Source organism: Ursus maritimus (assembly GCF_017311325.1).
Source record: "Ursus maritimus isolate PB19 chromosome X unlocalized genomic scaffold, ASM1731132v1 scaffold_X1, whole genome shotgun sequence".
In the NCBI taxonomy this organism is placed as follows: Eukaryota; Metazoa; Chordata; class Mammalia; order Carnivora; family Ursidae; genus Ursus; species Ursus maritimus.
Genome location: NW_024423319.1, coordinates 46897385 through 46922404, shown reverse-complemented (window position 1 = coordinate 46922404; position 25020 = coordinate 46897385). Strand labels below are relative to the sequence as shown.

The following is a 25020-nucleotide window of genomic DNA, read 5'->3' as shown; positions in this document are numbered from 1 at the left end:
TCCCGTTTGTAAGAAATACTCCCTCAGAAAAATTAAGCATAGTCCACTGATATTGTTTTCCTAGAAAAATGTGACAAAAAATTAAAACAGAGTTGTTCTAGCCAGGCATAAAGTGAGAATCAATTATGACCATTTCCTTCTCTGGATTCACTTTATTTCAAAAAGCATCTAACTAAAACCCTTTCTGGTATAAATGAAAAGGCACTTTTTTGAGATACAAGGCTCGTAAATGACACATACCAGTCTGTACCCAGTGACACACTACTAATCCCCTGAGAATTAAACAGTCTCTGTTTCAGTTATATAAATGTTTAGTTTTCTCATCTTTAGTCTTAGTAAGGTTGCCCAGAAAGTGTATTATCTCTGCGGATGTCACCACTCGCCAATTAGGGAAGACAGCAGTGCACAATCAGTAGTGACCTCTATATATTACAGACTTTGACACTTGAGCCGACTGGGGAGGGGATGGAAGAGACGGTTTAACAGAATCTACAGTGACAAACTTTTTTTTGTATGAAAAACATTTCCTGTTTTGAATTGTGCAATTTTTTCCTTTGGATTCATTTATAAGACCAAAACAAAAGCATTTAATGATGTTTACAGTGAAATGAAACAGCTGAAGACCAGCACATAATCACCATATTTTGTTTTCTCATCTTTAAGTCTTTTAGCAGTGGGGCTTCCAGCTGAGCTTGCGTCTAGCTTCTCTCAAGACATAGCCAAGCATTCTGAAGCTTCACTGAGCCTAAACACCAAGCTGAATTCATAGTTCTTAATTGAAAAAGACAGGCTGTTTTCCTAGCATGTTTGCATCAGTAAAACATTGAAAATGACATTTGTGCCCAAGTCCATCTGAACATTCTGCCTTAGCTGAACTCTGCTAATGTTTTTATACCCTGGTTTATGCCTAGCACAGTTTTAAATAGCTCCTCTTGCTAAAGCATGTGTGGCTGCATTCACAAAAATAACTCTTCTTCATATATGAGAATGCCATTCCTGAGATTTGCTTTGAGGTGTTTTTTCATATGCACAGACTGACTTGGAGTCGGCCACATTTTCTTATGCTGGTCTCTCCTATGACCAATGGCACGCATCTGTGTGGTAGCTAGAGGGATTTGGGAGAGCAGCCCTATAGACAAAATGTGAAGTTCGGTACTTTCTTCAGTAAAGGGTATACAATCTGTTGTCGGAGAACAGAGTCTCTCTCTAGGTAAAGTTAACCAGCCTGATCTGGAAATAAAACCTGCCCCTTTGGTCTCATTAGTGCTATGTTCTGTGCAACTCGACTGATCAGTTAAATGTCATGTACTAAAGCAAAAAGAGGCATTTATTCCTGGTGAGAAGGCATCTGCTCATTTTCTATGTGCTCAGTGCAGTTATTATTGAAGAGAATGTATGCAATATGTATATGTAGTCAGCTTTTAAAATGCCTGAACATTATACAAACTTAGGGGATCCACTCAGGGAGGATAAAGAAGAATCTGGTCTGCTGTCTGGACATCTCACCACTCTGTAGATGCAATTCAGGCATGAGCACAGTGCACACATCGACAACACACACATTACAGTAAAGTAGTACAATGTACCTACGAATATTCTGGTTCTGTGGGATCTATGGCTGCAATTTACACCCATCCAGCCCTTACCATGGTCAGGCATCTGCGATCCCATGGAGGTCACACTGGTGTTCAGCACATCGTTGACAGCAGTATCACAATACAGGCTCCGCTGGACATCATGCTCACTGTCAGTCTGGTCGCTCTCTTCATGACCACTATCCTTCAGGCTGTTGCCCTCTAAGTCCTTGAAGGTAGAGCTGCTGGGTTGAAGAAAGAATGATCATTTACAACTGTGATAATCTGATTTTTAAAGTCTTTCAGAGCCAGGATGATGTCAGCTCTGTGGTGAGGCCAACAGTGACTGGATTGTCCAAAAGAGTAGAAAGAAGAGGAATTTCTGTTTAAAGATAATGGAACTTGGAACACTTGGGTGCCTCAGTTGGTTGACTGTCCAACTTATGATTTTGGCTCAGGTCATGATCTCATGGGCTGTGAGATCGAGCCCTGCATCACGCTGGGCTCCATGCTCAGTGGGCTCTCTCAAATAAATAAATAAATAAATCTTTTTAAAAAAATTATTATATTATGTTAGTCACCATACAGTACATCCCTAGTTTTTGATGTAAAGTTCCATGATTCAATAAATAAATAAATCTTTAAAAAATAAAGATAATGGAACTTAACACTGCAGAGAGGTTCCCACTATTGGATGCTGATGTAGCTAATACTTTCACTCACTTATCTTCAATGTGTTACTATAGGAAGGTAGAAGAAGGTACAAATCTGAAACAACCACCTGCATTTCAGAAGGTTTTCTCTTTTTATATAACCAAGGTAAAATAGTAGCTAATGTTTACTGAGCAATTACTATACATAAGGCACTATTCTAAGTGCTTGACATGAATTAACATTTTTAGTCACCACATCTATATAAGAGGAAGGTACCATTAATATTCCCATTTACAGATGAAAAAAACAGAAGCACATGGAAGTTAAATACCTTGCCCAAGGTCATACAGCTGATGAAAATGTAGCAGATCTAAGACCAAACCCAGGCAGTCTAGCTCCAGTGACTGGAACCTTAACCACTATGTATAACACTTCTCCAACGATGTCTACTAATCAACTGCAAAAACTGAAGTGGCAGAAATTGAGGTGCTTCAACTAAAATAGAAAGAATTATCAGGAACAGAGAACTCAGGTCAGTTTTAACTGAGAAAGTCAGAGAGACAGATTCAAGGAAAATGGGGAGAGGCAGGAGCTGAGAAGAGAAGCCTTGGTGCAGGCACAGTAAGATAAAAGTGAGAACCAGAGAGTGAGCTCTAATAAAACTGTGAGTGTAGTTATGCTAAGAATATGAAAACTTTCAGCTGAGGAGTTTATGGGCCTATTTTTCTTGCATTTATTAAATCAATCCACCATACAACGCACTAAACATAGTATCCAAGAACCTCACACAAAAATAGAGAATGATACATAAGGTACATCCATAGAGGCCCCACCTGCTATTTCTAATACTTTGTATGCCCTGACAGCATCTGCAGATGTGCAACACTATAGACCATAAACTATGAATCTGAAACACCTAGTGAACTGAGAATCCATTCCCCAATCAGTGAGGAAGTAGCAAAGGCATACTCAAGAAAATGTGTTGTTGTCTCAACAACGGGAGAGTGTCATGCTGGTGAATTAGGACAAGTCCCAACAGACCTACTGTACCTCTGAAAAGGGAGCCTGTGGAGATGATAGTGCAAACTCATCTGGTGTGCTCAACCTTGAACATCTGCAGGCCTGGCTCTCTGAGGCTTTGATAAGAACATTCAGTACATATGATGAAGAGCTATGCCATGGACACAATAGATCCCTTGTCATTCTCTATATTGGTCAAAAGGAATCACCGCAGATTTTTAACATATGACCAACCTAGATGTAGAATGCTTGCTGCTCTGAATATGAAAAGGAAAAGATCAAAAGGGCAGTAACTGGAAAGCCATAATTATAAGAAAATGAAGAGCAGGAGAGAGTAAAGCATTGACCTGTGTGCTAATTATTTTCAGAAAGGATCACAGAGCATCACCTGTATTAAAACTAAAATCATTCAATAAGCCAACTCACTCAGCTCCTCCAAATTATGTCATGCAGCTCCGCAGCCCTGTGGACCCACCAGCATACAGTTCTATTAAAAAACCAATCATCCTAAAATTCTTTTATGGTCAGGAAGACCAATTGGAAACACAGGCTTTAGACTGTGTAGCCATTTCTAGCTTTATGGCACAGATGTTGGGGCGTCCTGTAAGTACTAATGCCATAAGCTTGAACAGATTCAAAGTTTGTCTTTTAGAAAAAAAAAATTTGGTCCTGCCCACATGGACTCCTGCATCTCAGAAGAAAGGAAATGACCTGCTTGGTTCATATATTTTTAAAACAAAATTATATTTTTGACCTGTATTTCTGGCATCTGGAACACCTGAAAATTTCTTTAATCTACAACACAAAATTGTTGCTTTAAACCAGAGACTTCAACCCTGAACTGAGTGCATTTCAGCAGTTGCCAAAATATGCTTGAGACATACGTTGAGGACTAATATAAGGACAATGCAATTAACCATCCCTTAGACCAAGGTTTCTCAACCTTGGCACTATTGACATTTGGGCTGCATAATGTTTTGTGGTCAGAGGCCATCCTGTACATTGTAGAATGTTTAACAGCATCCCTGGCCTCTACCCATTAGATGCTAGTAGTGCTTTTCCCAGAACTTATAACCAAAAAGGTCTCTATACGTTGCCAAATCACCTTCAGTTGAAAACCACTGCTTTAGGTTCTTTCAAACTCTATTCCTGTGGCATGTTAGATTTCCAGGCTGTAGTGGAAAGAGCACTGTCATTAAAATAAGTGACAATCCATACTGCGCCACTTCATCTATGGAACCCTGGGCCTGATATCTAATGTCTTTGAGCCTTAATTTCCTTGTCTGTAAAATGCATTTGCTAAAACCTTCTTCACAAGGCCATTTTGAGGGCTCAATGAGATACTGTACATGAAGTACTGGGTGGACACAAATGCTCAATAAATGGTTATGTTTAATATGATCATTACTCCACATGGTAACATCTTCATTGAGTTATAATTAAACATTATGTGTGTGGTCTTTTTATAGGATTGATACAGGAAATATGTACTTAGATAATGTTTCTATATCTTCCATAAACTATAGTCAGACACTGTCCACTATGTTCATTTCTCTTAGAATTCAAGAATAGGAAAAGAAATTCTCCTGTCAAATGTGTGTCCTTCCTTTATTGAAAAACGAGAACTATATACCCTGGTGTACTTACCATTTTGTCTTGGCTTCTCAAAAGCTTCACAATAAACATAATATTTAATTGCTGTGATTTGGATGCCAAGGATCACTATTTATCTTCACCCAATTGGTTTAGATCTGATTTTTTAAAGTCTGATCACCCTTTTTATATGCATCCGAATATTACAAACCACCTCAGAGATTTTTTTTTAGGTAGAAATGAGAGAAATAATAAAATAGTGAAGGATTAGCTGCTTGGAACTGGTAGTGTGAGTATAAAAAGTCAGGTATTCTTGGCTGAAATAAAAAGCACAAGAAACAACAAGTCTTGGTGAGGATACGGAGAAAAGGGAACCCTCATGCACTGTTGTTAGGAATGCAAACTGGTTCAGCTACTGTGGAAAACAGTATGGAGGTTCCTCAAAAAATTAAAAATACAACTAACCTACCATCCAGTAATCCCATTCCTGAGTATTTACCCCCAAAATACAAAAACACCAATTTGAAAGGCTGTATGCACCCCTATGTTTATTGTAGCATTATTTATTATAGCCAAATTATGGAAGCAGCCTAAGCATCCATCAGTAGATGAGGTGATATATATATACATATGATGGAGTATTATTCAGCCACAAAAAGAATGAAATCTTGCCACCTGCAACATGGATGGAGCTAGAGAATATAATGCTAAGAGAAACAGGTCAGTCAGAGAAAGATGAACACCATACGATTTCACTCACATGTGGAATTTAAGAGACAAAACAAAGAAAGAGAGAGAGCGGGAGAGAGAGGTAAACCAAGAAAAAGACACTTAGCTACAGAGAACAATCTGATAGTTACCAGAGGGGAGGTAGGTAGGGGAATGGGTGAAATAGGTGATGGGGATTAAGAGTACACTTATCACAAAATAAAAATTATAAAAAAAAGAGTACACTTATCATGATGAGCACTGAGTGATATATAGAATTGTTGAATCACTATACTGTACCCCTGAAACTAATATAACACTGTATGTTAACTATACTGGAATTAAAATTAAAAACTTAATAAAAATTTTTTAAAAGACTCCAAAAATGATAGTCATGTATTCTCTGAAAAAAAAATGCAAGGGGTCTAACATCCCTCCCCCAAACCCTGGAATAGTTAACCCACCTAAAGATCAGTTTGCCCATCTGACAAACTAAGTACCACTTACTCTAATCTTGTAAGGACATTTAGTGGCTTAATGAATGGATTTGGGTAAGGCAGTTTAAGACCCAGTGAGCAAGATGCTGCAAATTGTAAAACAGCCTGGTAAATGGCTACTCACCCAAAACAAATAACAATTTATGCCAGGCATAAAAAATGCTGATTTCACTTGCTTTATTACCTGTGTACCTCTTGGGAGATGAAAGACTTGTAAACCAACTTTTGTGGGACAATAAATTAGGGGTACCCTTTGCAATGGCATTGTAAATGCAAATGTTTCTATTACTGTGCTGGTAGCCAACAAAGGGACAGATTTGTTTGAAAACACCCAGAGCAAGACTCTGAACATAAGAGTTACTCAGAAAATCCTTCATGAATAAACATTATTCAAATTCTAACCCAAATTTACCGTTTCAAATATTGGAAATCTTTCTAAAAGACAGAATAATCTGAAAGGAAACAGGTCATATCTTTGTAGTAGGTGACACCACATACCCAAGGAATGCCATCTAAGAGTAAGAACGAGAAGGCAGTAAAAGTCAAGAGTATTGTCACAATATTTAGAGAATATAAGGATGTTTCTACAGTGGTTCCTGGATCTCCTACCTGCACCACAATCACCTTGGGAACCTATGAAAACTGGAGGTTCTCTAGGGATGGAGCTAAAGACTTGGCATTTAACAATCTTCCTAGGTGACTCTAACGCACATCAAAGGTCAGAAATTCCTGGTTTACAGGGAAGTTAAGTGCTCGCTCTCATTGGAAAAATGCCGAGATTTTCTTAACTGTCTTTCATCCATTCATTCAATAAACATGTACCAGCACTTGTTATAGACGAGGCATGACACCAGGTGCGGCAAAACCCCAGAACAATGTGGGTGGAAAAGGAAAGCACTCTGTATGCTTTAGGAGCCAATGTTCATTTTCCTTTCCACACCACTTCGCTATCTTGTTCATTTCCTGCTTTATTTCCTTTGTGCTACAGCCTCATGCCCTGCTTGTTATTGCTCCAAAAGCACCGCAGGCGTAGATATCAGACCGCAGCACAGAAACCAAGCATGAGGAAAGAGAGTGTTACAACCAGGGCAAAGTGCAACTGCTGGCTTTCCTTGCTCTGAGAAGATACCAAGGAAACAAACATCGCAGGAAGGAAGCCCATCCAGAACAAATTCTGAACTGTCTTGGCTTGTTAATCTAGAATCCTGACATAAGCTTTGGGCACACCTGCAGGCTGCAGGTGATGTTCTGAAAACAAACAAAAACACAGAAATATAACACCAGATTCCGTGGTGCAAAGATTATGTGCCATCCACCTTCCCTTTCCCTTCCAGATCCACTCTTTACCCTTCTCAACCTTGATTTGTGCTTGGGGGAAGCCCCTTGCTCTCTGTCTTTCCCTCCGTTTACCCGAGGTAAATAGATGTGAGAGAGAAAAAGAAGCCTGTGTGTAAACTGTCTGGACAAGACAGTTAGCAACTGCTGGAGAATGATAAAAAGAAGGGCCCAAGAAGCATCCTTCGATAAGTAGGAAGTGAACAGAGGAAAAGAAAATGGATAGGAAAAGAAGTTCTCAAAATTCTCCTGAGACTGGATTCAAAGAAACAGGGCTTGAGGGGCAACTGGGTGGTTCAGTTGGTTAAGTGTCTGCCTTTGGCTCAGGTCATGAACTCCGGGTCCTGTGATCGAGCCCTGATTCCCTTCCGGCTCCCTGTTCAGCAGGGACTCTGCTTCTCCCTTGGTCCCTCCCCTTGCTTGTGCACTCGCGCGCTCTCTCTCTCTCTGTCTCCCTCTCTCTCAGATAAATAAATAAAATCTTAAAAAAAAAAAAAAACAAGAATCAGGACTTGATAGTAAAATTAAAACTGATAACAAGATTCAGAATTTCCTGGCTGGGAGATTTTTCCATGCATGTAAATGGATCCTCAAGAAACCACATACAGTGAAATCCCTTTCAAACATCACTGTGAGCTATTTGAACACAGTTTGCGGGGTTTTTATCACCTGGTGTTACCACTCTCTCTTAACATTTTCCACACATTTTACATTTAAAATGGTTAGTCCCCAAAAAAGCATAGCACACAAGATTTCCTGTATCTTTCCAGGTATTGTGCTTTGTCTAAACTCAATGGATCCCGTAAATTCCAAGGCCTTTGTGGTTTTCCACAGCCCTCAAGGTTCCAAAAACAGAACCTGGCAAAAATGCATGTGTCCCTGAGCTTTCAGATGTTTCCTCTTAATCAAAGCGGACCCTGGTAAAAAGTCACTATTTTTGGTTTCAGGCAACATCGGGAGAAATTTCACCGAAAGCCTATTAAGTCCAGGCTGTGCATTTTGTATGTAGACAAAAACATATAAAGTAATTAATCAAAATCAGAGGTTTCTATTGAGTCCCAAAGCTGCTGTGGAAATACACGTATTCCCAAAATGAAATGTTTGAACATTAAGTTTTCATCTCATCAGTCTGCCTGTGCATTGTACATTCGGGTCTGAGACAGGGAGGGTTCCCAGGAGAAGGCTTTCTGCCACGCTGTGAAATTCAGGCTCATGTTATCAGTTTAACCTGGTCTTAGAATTCCCAGGTACGCAAAGCTGTGAAGGGACCTGTAAAGATAAGTCAAGTCACTGTTTTTACCAGAATTTTTACCAGAAGGTTTGGAACAACAGTCCTAAAGCAGAAAATAAAGCAGATTTTGCTGCAAAGTTAATCAGTGCACATAAAGAGGGGTCGTTTTCCTACTAAAACAGATCAGCCAGATAATTTTGAATTCCTTACCTTTTGAGTTTATTCTGTGAACTAAGAAAATATTCAAAATGGATTCCTCCCAATCCCTCAAAACAAAATTCCAAACGGTGCCACCACCGGTAATGCTGGGCTATTCATTTTAATTAACGATAATTAACGATCATCACTTAAGGTCACAAGCAATTCCAGACCAATATAGATAAGCCTAGCATGTTTTCAGGAATTACTGCAGCATCATGAATTAAATTAAATATGAATTAAAGTGGCTTGTTCGACAAGCCAGTTGATTCTTCAAATCCTACTCATCTGATGATTTAAATTATGGGATTAGAGCCAGCAAAATAATAGAATTTTTGCATCTTCTCTACTGTAGCTCTAACATACTCTGCTTGCTTCTCTATTTTATTTATATTATTTTAACAAACACGCTCAGGGTTCAATTTTAGCTGCAGAATAACCACTGGACCATTCAAGAGGATATTTGCATGAAGCAGTAATAAAGGCATCATCTGAATAATCAGTACTGGTTTTTCAGCACAAGAAGTTCCCCATTTTGTTTAGTTCTCCCTCCGTAGAGGGCTCCCTGAACCTTGGTGCCCCACCAGATGGAATGTTCCTTGGCCGTATTCAGCTCTGCATTCTGTAGCTCCATGTATAACTGAGTTATGACCAACCAATCACTCAAATTTTAATTTTGAATGCCACATTTGAAACACTTCCAAATAATTTAGGAAGTATTGAATCATGCAAAGATTGTTTTCCTCTCTCATCTACAAAGTTTTTGAAAGATAAATTAGCTAATCTGCCATTAACATAGCTTTAAAATGATTCCAAAGCTGACAAAATAACGGCAATCTTGAAATTCACTGAAAGGTCCACATGAGAAACTGTTTAAGGCCTCTCTTCATTTAAAGTGCAGAGCAACAAGAATTTTGATTATCAACATGATTTTGAGAGTATCTGTTTTCTAATATTAGATTTCAAAATCATCATATAAAACCATATTTTAATATGACCCCAGTTTTTTTTTAAATTTGTGTTTATGCATACATTTTGATGTAAAGGAACATGGTAAAATGCCAACAGTGATTATTTTGGCATAGTGGAATTACCAGTGATTTTTATTTTTTTATGTTTTTCTGAATTTTTCAAATCTCTTACAATAAGCAGATAGGCATTCATTTTAAAATCCAAAGACAAAGGCATCATGGGGTTCCTGGGTGGCTCAGTGGTTAAGCACCCAACTTTTGATTTTGAGTCCTGTCATGGTCTCAGGGTCCTGGGATCCAGCCCCAAGTCAGACACCGCGCTCAGCAGGAAGTCCGCTTGAGAGTCTCTCTCTCTCTCTTTCTCTCTCTCAAATAAATTAAAAAAATATTTTTAAAAAACAAAGGCATCATTTAAAAGGTTTAATCTGTTTTGCTTTTTATATTAAGTGAAGCTTGGTTGTAGAAATAGGCAAGCGAACCAACATACCTTTTGATTAAATGGGCTCGGCTGTTCACATAGTTGGAATCAAAGGAATAGTTTTCAGTCTGCAACGGGAAAAAAAAAGATTAAAAAGGTTACATAGATGATTCATGAAAAGAGCCAACCTGTCCTACTTAGGGGGATTTTTCTGCTGGGCGAGAAGCAATGAATGAATCAGAAACTGAGGCCATAGTGGGGTAACAGCCTGAGGAATGCCTGCCGCCTCCTTAGGGCCCTGGGGGTTCTGTGGAGGCAGCCCTCACCTGCTGCAGGCCAAGATGAAATTGATACAAACATCCGCTAGAATATGGATGGCTACTGACCATGCAAGCACTTAGAGGAAGATACAGCATGACCCCTAATCTTTACAGAAACTAATTGCTTCCCATTCCCAGTGGATATAATTCTGTGTCCATCAAATTGACTGGAAGTACAAAGGTATTTTTATTAGTAGTAGATAATTAACATGTTAAAATATTTATTCCATAGACATGGAAATGTGGGCAAGGTAATCCCCTACTGTGGATTTAAACTGTGCACTTCCCTTTAAGACATTTTGCTCAGTGCTGGTTATGCAGGAAGGCTGCCGTTTTATCACAGATATAAAGGCAAACAAGAATTATGCCTGAAACCGGGTGAAGGGCAGTCCACAGGGGGTGCCAAAGCCTTTCATGTGAAACATGAAGTTTGCAAGCAAACCCTGTCTCGGCTCCTATCATTAAAACACTACTGCCTAATCTGGTTCCAGTAGACTGCCTGAGCAACAGCTTTACAAAAGCAAATGCAGAATACCTGCCAGATGAAAGAGATGGGAAAACGTTTATGAGCACCCAGAGGGGAAGCCTTAGAAGGTGGGAATGCAGGGAACAGTTGACACTGAAGTAACCGAAAGTCCTAGTAAAATGAATCTTACCCCCAACACTAAAGTACTACTCTCAAAGAATCATTGTATATACTGGAAAATGCCTTAAACGTATCTCCATCTTCCTGCTAGCCTACCAGACATCCTCACCACGCTTACCATTCTTTGGGGCCTTCTGAAATCACTTCGACTAAAAGTGCCTGAAAAAGGAAACACAATAGCTGTCTAGCTAACAAAATAGCAGATTCCTTTCAGATGACTTCCTGTCAGACATTAACTGTGCGGGGCTCTTAGATGCAGCTTTTGGTTTCAAGGAACTCAGAGTCTGGTAGAAGAGAAAACAGGATAGGTGATAGTAAATCAACCACCGCATGAGTACCAAAGAGCAAAAAATCAGGGTAGAGACCCTAAGTATCTAGAGTAGGAGGGGATGGCCGTGGTGAGTAGGTGAGAGAAAGGAGGAGAGAGTATTGTGAAGAAAACTAAATCCCACCATTGTCCTGTACTTACTCAGGCATGCTCATGCCCTCTACATGCTCCTCGTTTGAAGACAGGCTCTGTAATATCCACTCACACTGTTTTTATCTAGAGGATAAAATCCCCTTTAATGTAAACCACAAGTGATTTTTGGTTCTGTTGTCAGGAATGGGTTGGGAGAGTAAAAAATCAAAAGAGTCAGTTCATTTCTAATTTGTTCATAAGAAAATGGACGCTGAAACTGTTGCAAATATAATTACAGGAAGAAGAGGCAAACTTGAAGCTGCATTGGGAATTAAATGCTGGAAGTGTTGCTGGAAGAGGTTATCCATCAGTCAGTCAACCAACAAGCATTTCTTGAATTAATTTATTATACCAACATAATAGGCAAAAATTGTGCTGGGTAAGTGTGCTATTTTATGATAGTCAATACAATATATAATTTAACAAGTGGAAGTCTCCACCTGCCAAAAAGCATGCTATCCAGTTAAAACAGGAAATTGATTAAGTACTCAGGAGTTCAATGACTAGTTTTGCTGTGCAACCTTGGTTAAATTACCTAATTTCTGCATGCCTCGCTTTCTTCCCTATATAAAATAAAGACAATAGAACATGAATCCAAAGGGGAAGTTCAACTGAATTTATCATGACTCATGGTGGTAATGGTGGGAATCCTTATCCCCTGCTTTCTACGGAACCTGAAGCACTAATCATGAGGCAGATTTCTAGAACCAATTTTCCCATAGCAGATGGGCCTATGTTGAGTCATCCATTGTCTTTTTGTTTTTGTAATCGGTCTCAGGTCTCTTCGTGAGGCCACTTGATTGGAGTTATGGAAACAACCTATGAAACAGAATTATTCTAATTGACAGCATACACCATCCTGACCCCCTTAATACTACATTCCAAACAACTGAGCTAATTGGCCACAGATACCCTATTATCAGTCTGTGTATATTGACGTCAAGTGTTCTGCTCATATTGATTCAAGGTATGTGCTCAAACCCAGCTTCTGTGCATTGAAAGGGAACATTTTTTCCACACTTCAGATGAAGCAAAGAATGAGACTCAGACCACCTGAAGAAAGAAATAATCTTTTCTTAATGAATAGTTTGCATGTCTTAAGCCAGTGGTTCTCAGCCCGAATGCACATTAGAAACAACTAGGGAACTTTGGGGTTTTTAAAAATACTGTTGCCAAGGTACCAGTCCAAGAGATTCTGAGGTAATTGGCCCGGAGTCGGGTCCAGGCACTGCTATTTTTTAAAGCTCCCCAGGTACTTCTAATGTACATCCAGAGGAGAGAACTGTCCTGAGCAAAGGACCGACCACAGGCTTTGACCTGATGTGCTGTGTTTTCTAATGCAAGCCCAGCTGTTTAGAGGACGGCATCTCTTCTGTCAGGTTATTTGTCAAGGTCATCTCAACATAGACTAAAGAAGCAGAGCAGAAATACACTTTTTAAAGAAATATTAAAAGAGCTTTTCTTTTTTGCATGAAAATATTGGCTCCTGGTTAGCCTTATTTAATCAAAATTTGCTTGACATTATTCCAATCCCCTCTCTAAGTATTCTAAATGGCAAATAACATGAAACATTTGAGAGGGGAAATTTTCTCTAAATGTCACATTAATTTCACTAGGAAATGTCCCCATCTCTAATGAGACAGCCAAGTTAACACAGGAACACAGTAAAGAGACAAGAACAACATTTGTTTCTGAAAAAACTAATTTTGACATTAAAAAAATGGGTCTAGAGCAAACTTTTACTTCCAGTCTCAATGGAATGGAAAATAAGAGTCACTTTCCCACTATTTAATGTATTTCTCCCAAATCCTTTCTTTAATTAGAAGTGTTTATCCTAGGAACTCATTGAGAACAGACTTCTCACTTGGCTTAGGTTTAATAACACCTTGATTTTCTGAAAACCTAAAGAATAAGTACTTCTGGATAGCTGAGTTTTTTTAGATAGCTTAGGGCTTTCCTCTGCAAGGACTAAGACTTTGATTTAAAATCCTAACCATTCTGCCTGGTTTCTGAAGGGTATCTATCGGTTGTTTATCGTTACTCAGGAGCACCCTTCTAAACATATATCACTGTGCCATGCAGGTTTTGCCGGGATACTCACTGGCCCCAAAGTGCTCTGGTTTTTGAGTTCTTACCTTTAATTTTTAACATATGTCCTTCACCACCTTGCTATCAAACACTTCTGTATTATTACTTCTCAGTGCTATCAATATATCAAAAACAGCTCCTCTTCCATTTCGAGTCTGATTCTCCTACTCTACTGTGTTCTTAGAAACTGTATTTGTCTAGAAAATAAGAGTTAAGGTCTGGGCAGAGAGCTGAAATGTTGTTGTTCTAAGAGGGAAATTACATGATCTTTAATACAGAGACTTTTGTGTAATGTTTTGGTTCTTGTTGTTTTTTGTTTTTTTACCTGTTTTGGAGCCTTCTTTGATCACCACTTTCTATTCTGAGCTCCTTTCTGGAAATGTGAGGTTTCCAACAAGACTTCTGGGTAGGTGGTATGGTATGATGTCTCTATGTTAATAAGTCTGGCACATCACAAGTCAAATTCTTCCATTTTGTCAGGCCCCCAAGGTACCAGAATGCCCTACTTTAATTGTCATTTTGCATTACTTTTCCAGTTCATTGAATTTTACCCTAGTCTCTGGAAGAGTGACTGTGCCTCTCTCAGCACCACATTTATCACCAGGAGAGACTTCAACTCGAAGGAGAAAGAAACTAATAAATGCAGATATCCAGAACTAGAATCTTTGCCCAGTAGCACAAATCCCCAGGTCACTACACAAAGCTAAAAAAGGTTGCAGACACTGAGATTAAAACAGAGAATCCTCCAACCTTAAGGTTTTCATTTGAAAACGAATAGCCATTTTAAAATACACTTTAAAAGTCTCATCAAACTGAAAAAACATCCTAACTGCAATCTGCTAATTATTTTGTTTTAAACTCATAATCATTTTAGCAATACAAACAGGAAAACTGGAATCACAAATCAGATGCACAGCAGAGTGATTTTAAAATGCTCATCCTTTTTTAAACTGCTGATGTCTAATAATGATAATTGTACTTATGGATCAGTGATGAAAAGACCCTTTTCTAAAACCGATTGCTGTTTTATATGTTCAAATGCCATCTCTTCACAAAGGCATGTTTAGGAAATGAATTGACAAATGGCTTTTTCTTACTTCTTATCCCCAACACATAAAAATGAAAATGTAAATTCTATATAAAAAATAAAGCCAGCATGCCTCCAGCTAGAATGTATATTCAAAGACTCATCCATCAGACAGCAGCAGCTGAAGCAGGAATTAGTGAAGATAGAATAAAAGGCACCATCCCTAAAGCTGCCATCACTAGAAAGCTCGTATTTACCCTGAACTGGAAAACAAGCCAAGTAAGCTCCGAGTAACTATGCCTACACACATATCTCAGGACTAATTCTCATTCATTCATTCTCTCTTTCTCTCTCTCTCTCCCCCCTCCCCCCTTCCCTCCCCCTGGCCCTCCCTTCCTCTCTCTCTCACATGCACAATCACAGACACCCATTTTGACTACAGTGAGCAATATAGTATAGTGGGACAACCTGGATTCCCTTCCTATGTTTGTCACTGACTCATTGATAGCCTTGAATAAATCACCTTATCCCTCTTCGGGCCTTAATTTATCTATCTATAAAATGAAGAGACTAACCCAAATGATGTCAGTGTTCCCTTTAAGTTCCAAAAATTCTAGGATTCTAAAACAAAAGGCTCTCATTCATTCATTCGTTCATTCATTCATCCATTCAATAAACATGCACCAACCCCTGCAGGTTAAAAAAAAAAAAAAAGACATAGGCTGCACCTGCAAGGAGGTCACAAACTAATGGACTTCCTACCAGGGATGGTTAAAATGACAACCATTCAGAAAAAAAACATGAAAAATACATACACACACACACATACACACACACACCCTACGCACACAAAGAGTGGCACATGCTCTCCTGCAGATACATGTATATACTTACACACAGGCCACTAGAGTACAACTTTGAGAATTACACTGCTACTTCATAGAGCTAAATAGTACCATAACGGCTTGATGAGAGTAGGTGACTCACAGAGGAGGATCTGGCCTTTATATTTCTTACACATACAAACTCACATCATATATAAAGGCAATCTCTCTCCCCTATCAAATGGGTTATAAAATTCTTAAAGTTTTTAGAACTAGTGCGTGTATCTGTTCCTTTAGCTACATTTCCACAGCCTTCCTCACCTTATGCCACTGTTTTCTCATCTGTATTTGCCTTTTACTCTAGCCCATTCTGCAAAATGCCATGTGGATAATCTTCCTCGCCCACTGTTTTCATCACAGTGCTTCTCTTTCCAAGGGTTTAAGGAACTCTTTACAGGGGTTTCTTGATGCATTCAGCATTAAATCTAAATTAAATCTTTAGTTGAGTGGTCATCCAATATCAGTCCTCTACTTCTTCCGTATCTAATTTCCCTCATTTTTAATATATCTACATCACTGGTCATGCCACATTACTTAGCAATTTCTCAGCACTGTGTACAGACTGTACAATATATTTATGCATTTCCTTGGGTTCTATGATTATTTCATGTGTAGTATGTCAGTTCATCCTCCAGCTGAACTGGAAGCTCTCTTTTGAGTCCTCACTGCCACAGTGCTAGACACTTAGCAAGTATTCATAATATGCACCAGTGAATGAACAGAGAAGAGCTGGAAGAGGTTAATAATGAGGCTACTTATCACAATTAAAGCCGATGATCAATTCTATTAGGCCAAGTGGTCCTGTTTCTTCAGAAAGCATCCATTCTACACACTGCCTTCTAGTTGCAATTTGTTCTCTGTCCTCACTCCCAACCATTACCTTATAAATATACAGTAGTCTGGATATAACTGCCAGGGATAAGCTGACACACTTTGGTGCTTTCTGCCCATCTAAATCCATCAGTCCTGCCACATCTCTGGGAATGGCAGCAGTGACACAAGATAATGTTTCCAAACCAAAGCAGATAAAATTTCTGTAAGAAGATAAGGCTCTGCCAGATTGCAGTCCTCTGAGTCACAGACTGACAGTGTGGCAGCTACTTTTCTACATGTGAAAGAGAACTCTAGGATTCCGGTGGCTTTCAAGACAGGGCTATCTACGGGGAAACACAGGCCATGTGGTTAACTAACATCCAACAAGTTAAGTTGAAAGAGTTCCCCTCTTGGTAGCCTTTCATCATCACTCCTAAAATTTCACTAGCACCATCAATGTGGTCACACTACCTAGAGGTGACAAAGGCAGCCTAGAGAAAGTGCTTTTCTCCGCCTTCATTGTTGACTGGGCCAAAGTTGTGCCATTAGAAGAACAACCCAGTTGCAAATTTTACTACAAAGACCTCCTTGAGAAACACAGCAGCTTTCTGCAGGAATCCATGTAATTCAGAGGCAAAATCCTGCTGAAAGACCAGGCTAAGCACCATACCATTAAATAGATGAGCAAGGCCTTCTGAATAAGGCTCTGGGATCTTTTTCTAAGTGTTCTGTGGGGTATGGTGCACTATAAAATAGTATCTGCTTATAAAAAGCTCTCAGGAACCAGTTAATGCCTATTCTATGTAGAAATGCAAAATCAACAAGACCTCAGTACGAGTAAAAATAGCTTAAGAGTAAATAAGATGAATCCAGTCATGTGAGCCACGCTGTCTTATCCCACATAAACAAAATTAACCCCGAGAAGCAAGTAGCTATCAATCATATTTGCCAGTGGAACAAACCCTGGAGTCCAATCACCATCCCCAAATATGTAACTACAACATATTAAAGTTATTTTGCAGGCACAGAGTGCCTTTCATCCCCAAATATCAAAGTACTTTACAAGCAGGTGCCAACTGTTATTCCCCTCTTAAGGAGCCAAGAAAACAAACACACAGGTTAAGTGCTACAGCCATGTTAAATACTGACTCAGCTAGAACATGCCACAAAAACAAGGACAGCAAGAAAAATTCCCAGGAGCACTGTTCTTGGCATTACCAACTACTGAAACAGAAAGCAAACACAAGATGGTAACATCAAGGAAGTGATTAGTCTGCTTTATACCTATTTTCCTCAGAATGACTTTCTTAGTTCCTTTCAGTGAGTGAATCAAGAGAGTATAGTCGAGCAATTAGACAAAGATAAATTTGGCACACACTAACTGAAGGTAGTTCTCCAGTCCCACTTGGAGAGCTTAGTCACATAGTCCAAGGGTTCCAGGAATGAGCCACTTTCATCCCTAGACCTTGGTAACTATTTCAGCTGTCCTTTAAAGGCACTAGCAACCATCTTTACAAGGTGACCTAACAGGACTAGTGATGACTTTATGGGGTAGCTCCAATTTCAGAAACTATGACTTGGTAAATCTGGCCCAACGGACAATAAAAAACAAACATAAGACCTCCCACAAGAAATGGCCCAGGGAGTCACATATGAGCTCTCCTGAATACAGCCTCTGTTTGAGCCCTTCTGGCTCAGGGAAGGCCCAGCACACTCTCAGACACTGAGCTGGTCCATTCCTTTCTGCTAAATTCGAGTTTATTGGTGCCTCAAATCTGTTATTTAGCAGCTATGGAGGCCTAACTTCCTGCAGAGTATAATTTCTATTGAGGAACCTCATCAGCTGAAAAGACTTAAAATATTTGGAGGGAAAACAGTGGGTGGCCCTGTGCCTGTGGGCCAAAACAACACCCCCCCAAATCCAATTCCAACCCCAATCTCATTGTTTATATTATATATCACTTAAAACCCAGTTGCTTCCACAAGCTTATTTAACATTGAAGGAGTAACAGCCTTTGGCATATCATTCTAAATTCACTTCCCTGGTCCAGCTTGTTGCTGGAGCTTGTAACATGTAATCATGCTGACCAAAAACAGTCAAGTAATATACAATCTTAGAAATTGTGACTGTGTCAGCTTGATGTTTTCTAATTAGATACAATACAATAGACCATATTCTTGTTTGTGGTCAATGAAATTCTCCGTAGTTCTCTTTTGGTGCAGCTATTTTGATTACTGCCATGGCAAACAGAGGCATATCTCAGTTCAGTGGAATGTGTAGAGTCAAAAATGTGCATACACAGCATCCACTTATATTTACTGTCACAAAAAATATAAACAGATTATTTATTTCTGATCTTTTAAGTACTAATTTCAAATTTAATGAGGTGCAATAAATATTTCTCAAAATCAGACTCCATGGTTGCTTAACGTTGGCAACTCTCTAATTATGTCTGTAGTTTAAATAAAGGGCATTGCACACTGAAGGCGATCCACAGTAGCCTCCATTTTCTAGCAACTTAAGCACTGCACCAAATCAGTGTTGGAGGCAAGAAAGCGCTCAAACTTTAGCATCACTTCATGGACAATAACTGAGAAGAAATAGGAAGAGGATTCAAGAAAGTAATGGAAATGTTTACTCATTCTCTAAAAGCCCCTACCTGTCCTCCCAAATCGTCATATACGTTCTCATTTTATGCAGGGTGTGAGGTAAGGGCAGGTTAGAATTTGACCTGATTCGAAAACAGAGATTAATCAAAAGGCTACTTTCTGACATAAGAGTGCTGGCAACCATGCACAGTGAAGCCATAATTACACAAAGTGGCTAATATTATCCGCAGCTTGAAATTGTCAGAGTATTAGAAATCTGTAATGCGGTTATGCAATGCACGAACAGAACAATAATCACTAAAGCATCTTGCATTTATATGGAACTTTAGATCACAAAGAATTCCAGAATGTTTAACAAGCTGTTATAAAAAGGGATCATTTTCTCCCACAGCTGAAACAAAATAGTCATTTTGCACCGGTAACAGTAAATAAAAAGGGTTTCAGGAGAAAGAAAAATTACTAAACCTTAGAGAAGCCATAAGGGAAACGAATATTTTTAGATGCGCAGAAAATAGACACCCAAGTTGAAAACCGGGGCTGAAGGTAGGTACATTTTCTACAGAGCTCATGGCACAGAACTGAAGAATTTTGCTTCTCATCAAGCCAGCAAGACATCCATGAGGTGCTTAATGACTGCAGTGGAGCAGATGCCGCCTGTTAATATCATCCTGCAAAAAGAATTAGCATTTGGAAAGGGACACAATACACAAAAACTTGCCATTTCTTTCCTTCCTTCCTTCCTTTTCTTTTTTCTTTTCTTTTTTTTTTTTTTTGCCTTTTAACCAACATTAACTAGTTAATTCTCCTGCTACTATTAGGAGCTAAATAAACATTATTAACCCCACTAACAGCAGGACAGAACAGGTTAAGAGATTTGCCCTCTACTAGCGAGAAGCAGTGTCACATTTGCAACTAGAATCCAAGATGTTTCACTCCATATCCTTCACTCACACCACTAGGAACACATCTCATTAGGATTCTAGAAAATGCAGTGAAATACAAGTAATTAGGATTAGCTAACTGGGTATACTATTTGAGAGGAGAAAAATAACCTAGCCTGCTTGAACATGACAGGTTCAAGGGTGGTGAATGAAACTAGAGCAATTTCCTCCTGCAGGAAGATTAAAAAATAATGAGGGGAGGTTCAATGCAATCCCTATCAAGATTCCAATGGCATTTTTTATAGAAGCAGGAAAAAAGAGTCCTAAAATTTTTATGAAACCACAAAAGACCCAAATAGCCAAAGAAGTCCTGAGAAAGAAGAACAAAGCAGGAGGCATCATACTTCCTGATTTCAAGGTATGCTATGAAGCTACAGCCATCAAAACAGTATGGTACTGGTAGAAAAACAGAGAAATTAGCCAGTGGAAAAGAACTGAGAGGTCAGAAACAAAGACAAGTACATAAGGTCAACTATTTTTTGACAAGGGAGCAAAGAATACTCTTGGAAAAAGACACAATTATTTTCAATAAATGGTGCCGGGATAATTAAATATTCACATGTAGAAAAATGAAACTGGACCCATATCTTACATCACTCACAAAAATTAACTCAAAATGAATAAAATGCTTAAATATGAGACTTAAAATTATGAGACTCCTAGAAGAAAACATAGAAACAAAGCTCCTTGATAAGGGTCTTGGTAATGATTTTTTGGATATGACATCTAAAGCATAAGTAACAAAATAAAAAACAAGTGGGACTCAGGGTACTTGGGTGGCTCAGTCAGCTGAGCCCCTGAATCTTCATTTCAGCTCAGGTCATGATTTCAGGGTTGTGAGATCAACCCCTGCATGAGCCCCATGCTCAGCAGGGATTCTGCTTGAGATTCTCTCTCTCCCTCTGCCCCCTACTCAAATAAATAAGTAAATCTTTAAAAAAAAAAAGTGGGGCTAGATCAAGTTAAAAAGCTTCTGCACAGCAAAGAAAAAAAAAAAAACCATCAACAAAATGAAAAAAAAAAAAACAGAGTGGGAGAAATATTTGCAAGCCATATATCTGATAAGAGGTTAATATCCAAAATATATACAGAACCCATACAACTCAATAGCAAAAATACAAATAACACAGATAAAACTTGGGCAACAGATTTGAATAGACATTTCTCCAAAGAAAATATATGAAAGGCCAACAGGTACATGAAAAGATTCTCAAAGTCACTAGTCATTAGGGAAATACAAGTTAAAACCACAGTAAGGTATCACCTCATGCCTGTTAGAATGTCCATCATCAAAAAGGCAAGAGATAGCAAATGGATGTGAAGAAAAGGGAACCCTATGCACTGTTGGTGGGATTGTAAATTAATACATAGCCGCTATGGAAAAAAGTATTGAGGACCCTCAAAAAAATTAAAAATAGACTACCATATGATCCAACAATTCTACTTCTGGGAATATATCCAAAGGTAATGAAAAATAACCTGAAAAGATCCCTGCACCCCCATGTTCACAGCTGCATTATTTACAATAGCCAAGACATGGAAACAACCTAGGTGTCCATTGATGAAAAAGTAGATAAAGAAGTTGTTTTATATACGTACACACACATACACACACACATAATGGAATACTATTCAGCCATTAAAAACCAAGGAAATCCTACCATTTGTGGCAACATGGCTGGACCTTGAAGGCATTATGCTCAGTGAAATAAGTCAGAGAAGAACAAAGACTGTATGATCTCAGTTACACATGGAATTAAAAAACACAACACCAAATTCACAGAAATAAAGGTCAGACTTGAGGTTACCAGAGGCAGAGGGTGGGGGAGGGGAAGTTGGAGGAAGGTGTGCAAAAGGTATAAATTCTAGGTATAAGATAAATAAGTACTAGGGATGTGATATACAGTATGATAACTACAGGTAACACTGCTGTAGGATATATAGAAAGTTAAGAGAGTAAATCCTATGAGTTCTCATCACAAGGAGAAAATATTTTTTTCTTTATTTTCTTTTTATTGTATCTATATGAGAAGATGGATGCTAGCTGAACCTACTGTGGTAAACCATTTCAAAATATATGTAAATCAAACCATCATGCTGTATGCCTTAAACTTATACAGTGACGGATATCAATTATTTCTCATTAAAACTGGAAAATTTAAAAAAAGAAGAAAAAACGAGAAGGAACACTTCACTCTCCCTCTACCATCAGACTCCCAGCAGCAAAAACCAGGAACAATCCCAAACTTACCTGTCAAAAACAACAACAACAACAACAAAAATAACGCTGTCAGAAACTTAACACTGTCCTCTGTCAGGCAGTCATACCTCTTCAGCCTGTGCAATTGATTTCTACCTTCCTTCCCTGCCCTGTTCTCAGTTTCTGCCTCCCCAGCTTCCTGCTGGTCTTTCAAATACTCTTAGACACCTCTTTTTCCACCCTTTTATCAAAGGAAACCGGCACACTCTTCATCCCAGTCTGCTCAACAATGTGTCTACTTGATAACACAGAAACACTTTGAGGTTAAAGTAAAAAGAGCTGTGGGCAGTTATGTCTTAATTCACACACATATGTGCACACACACACACATAATGCATAATTTTGGCAAGGGAAAGAATGTTGTACCTTTGTGTTTGGTCATTATAAAATGCTTGATCCTGGTGGACACTACTTCAGTTAGGGCCATAGGTCACCCTGGCAACTGTTTTTGCAGATGGTTATAAGCTTAGAAAAGATCACATAGGGGCGCCTGGGTGGCACAGCGGTTAAGCGTCTGCCTTCGGCTCAGGGCGTGATCCCGGCGTTACGGGATCGAGCCCCACATCAGGCTCTTCTGCTATGAGCCTGCTTCTTCCTCTCCCACTCCCCTGCTGTGTTCCCTCTCTCGCTGGCTGTCTCTATCTCTGTCAAATAAATAAATAAAATATTAAAAAAAAAAAAGAAAAGATCACATAATATTCAAAGGAAATCCCTAGAAAGCCTCCAAATACAGAGCCCTCAAAGTAAAAATAGAAAAAGTTCTTAACAAGGGGAAAGGAGGGAAAACTGAATGGGAAGAAATCAGAGAGGGAGACGAACCCTCTGGACTCTGGAAACCAAACTGAGGGTTACAGAAGGGAGGGGGTGGGGGGCTGAGGTAACCGGGTGATGAGTATTAAGGAGGGCATGTGTGGTGATGAGCCCTGGGTGTTATATGCAACTAATGGACCACTGAACACTAAAAAAAAAAAGGAAAAAGGAAAAAGAAAAAGTTCTTACCAGCTGTGTGACCTTGCAGAAATCACTGAACCTCGCCTCAGTTTCCTAATCTATAAAATCGAAATAACATCTGCCCTATCTTACAGAATTATTTTTAGGATCAAGTAAAATAATATATGTGCAGGTTTTTTGTAATACTGTATTACTAGACAAATGACAAGTCATCTGATCATCAGGTCATAAACTTGATCTACCTTGCATATTTATTTCTATTTCCATCTAAATTCCCATTGAACATTATGAAGAGTTTTCTTTCTGGAGTTCCCTCCTAGGATATTTTGGCTCATTCTCCTCCTATCTGTTCTACCAGAAAAAGAAATAATGCAGTGAACATTCTTGGTTTTGGCATGAGAGAGAAAAAATATATATGGAGCCAACTTTTCTAATTGCTGATTTAATAGGAATAGAAGGCACCCAACCTTCTGCAGCAGACACCTTAGCTGGAAAGTGTGTGCGTGCGCACGTGTGTGTGTGTGTAAGACAGAGAAAACTCAGCTTAAAGAGTTGAAATGACCTCATACCATCTGAAATTATGTGAAAATCAAAGTTTGTGACATTTTAAAAGCCTTTATAAACTAGTTTTCCTTCACCCGATTTCCTTCCTTTGTTATGACTGAACTGTCACGGAATCTCTTTTCTTAAAAAAAGAAAAAAAAGAGAGAGAGGGAGAGAAAGGAAGAAAAAAAAAACCCTTATCCCAGGGTTAAGTAAAGCACATTAGCATGCATAATTCAGAGCTGTCAGCTAGAAATGAGCCACTCAAAGACTAGCGTAGTACGTGAATAGAAAAACGGTTAAAGAATGGGGACAACTTGACTAGGGCTTTCTAAGATCCGGAACAAGAGAGATTTCAACTCAGGACTGCCTTGGAGCCTGACTATGGGCCCACTCTACCATTTCTTCCAGCCTTACTGTCCAATAGGATACACACATGTACCTCTTTAAATTTCAGTTAACAAAAATAAAATTAAAAATTTAGTTCCTTCAGCCCACGAAATGGGAGAATATATTTGCAAATGACGCTACAGATAAAAGACTGGTATCCAAGATCTACAAAGAACTTCTCAAACTCAATACACGAGAAAGAAATAAACAAATCATAAAATGGGCAGAAGATATGAACAGACACTTTTCCAAGGAAGACATACAAATGGCTAACAGACACATGAAAAAATGTTCAAAATCATTAGCCATCAGGGAAATTCAAATCAAAACCACACTAAGATACCACCTTACGCCAGTTAGAATGGCAAAAATTGACAAGGCAAGAAACAACAATTGTTGGAGAGGATGTGGAGAAAGGGGATCCCTCCTACACTGTTGGTGGGAATGCAAGTTGGTACAGCCACTCTGGAAAACAGTGTGGAGGTCCCTTAAAAAGTTAGAAATTGAGCTACCCTATGATCCAGCCATTGCACTACTGGGTATTTACCCCAAAGATACAGACGTAGTGAAGAGAAGGGCCATATGCACCCCAATGTTCATAGCAGCATTGTCCACAAAAGCTAAATCGTGGAAGGAGCAGAGATGTCCTTCAACAGATGACTGGATTATGAAGATGTGGTCCATATATACAATGGAATATTACTCAGCTATCAAAAAGAACGATTTCTCAACATTTGCTGCAATATGGACGGCACTGGAGGAGATAATGCTAAGTGAAATAAGTCAAGCAGAGAAAGACAATTATCGTATGGTTTCTCTCATCTATGGAACACAAGAACTAGGAAGATCGGCAGGAGAAGAAAGGGATAAGGAAGGGGGGGTAATCAG

General features: G+C 39.0%; 1 protein-coding gene across 1 annotated transcript in view; it reads right to left on the bottom strand.

Annotated features, from left to right (window-relative positions):
* Positions 1-25020, bottom strand: part of PCDH19 (protocadherin 19) — a 113100-nt gene that overhangs the window by 42004 nt on the left and 46076 nt on the right. Inside the window, exons 3-4 of the mRNA XM_008701722.2 lie at positions 10269-10327; positions 1647-1819 (exon numbers count right to left, since the gene is read on the bottom strand). Of these exons, the coding sequence (XP_008699944.2) occupies positions 1647-1819; positions 10269-10327 (232 nt within the window). The remainder of the gene's footprint in view (positions 1-1646; positions 1820-10268; positions 10328-25020) is intronic.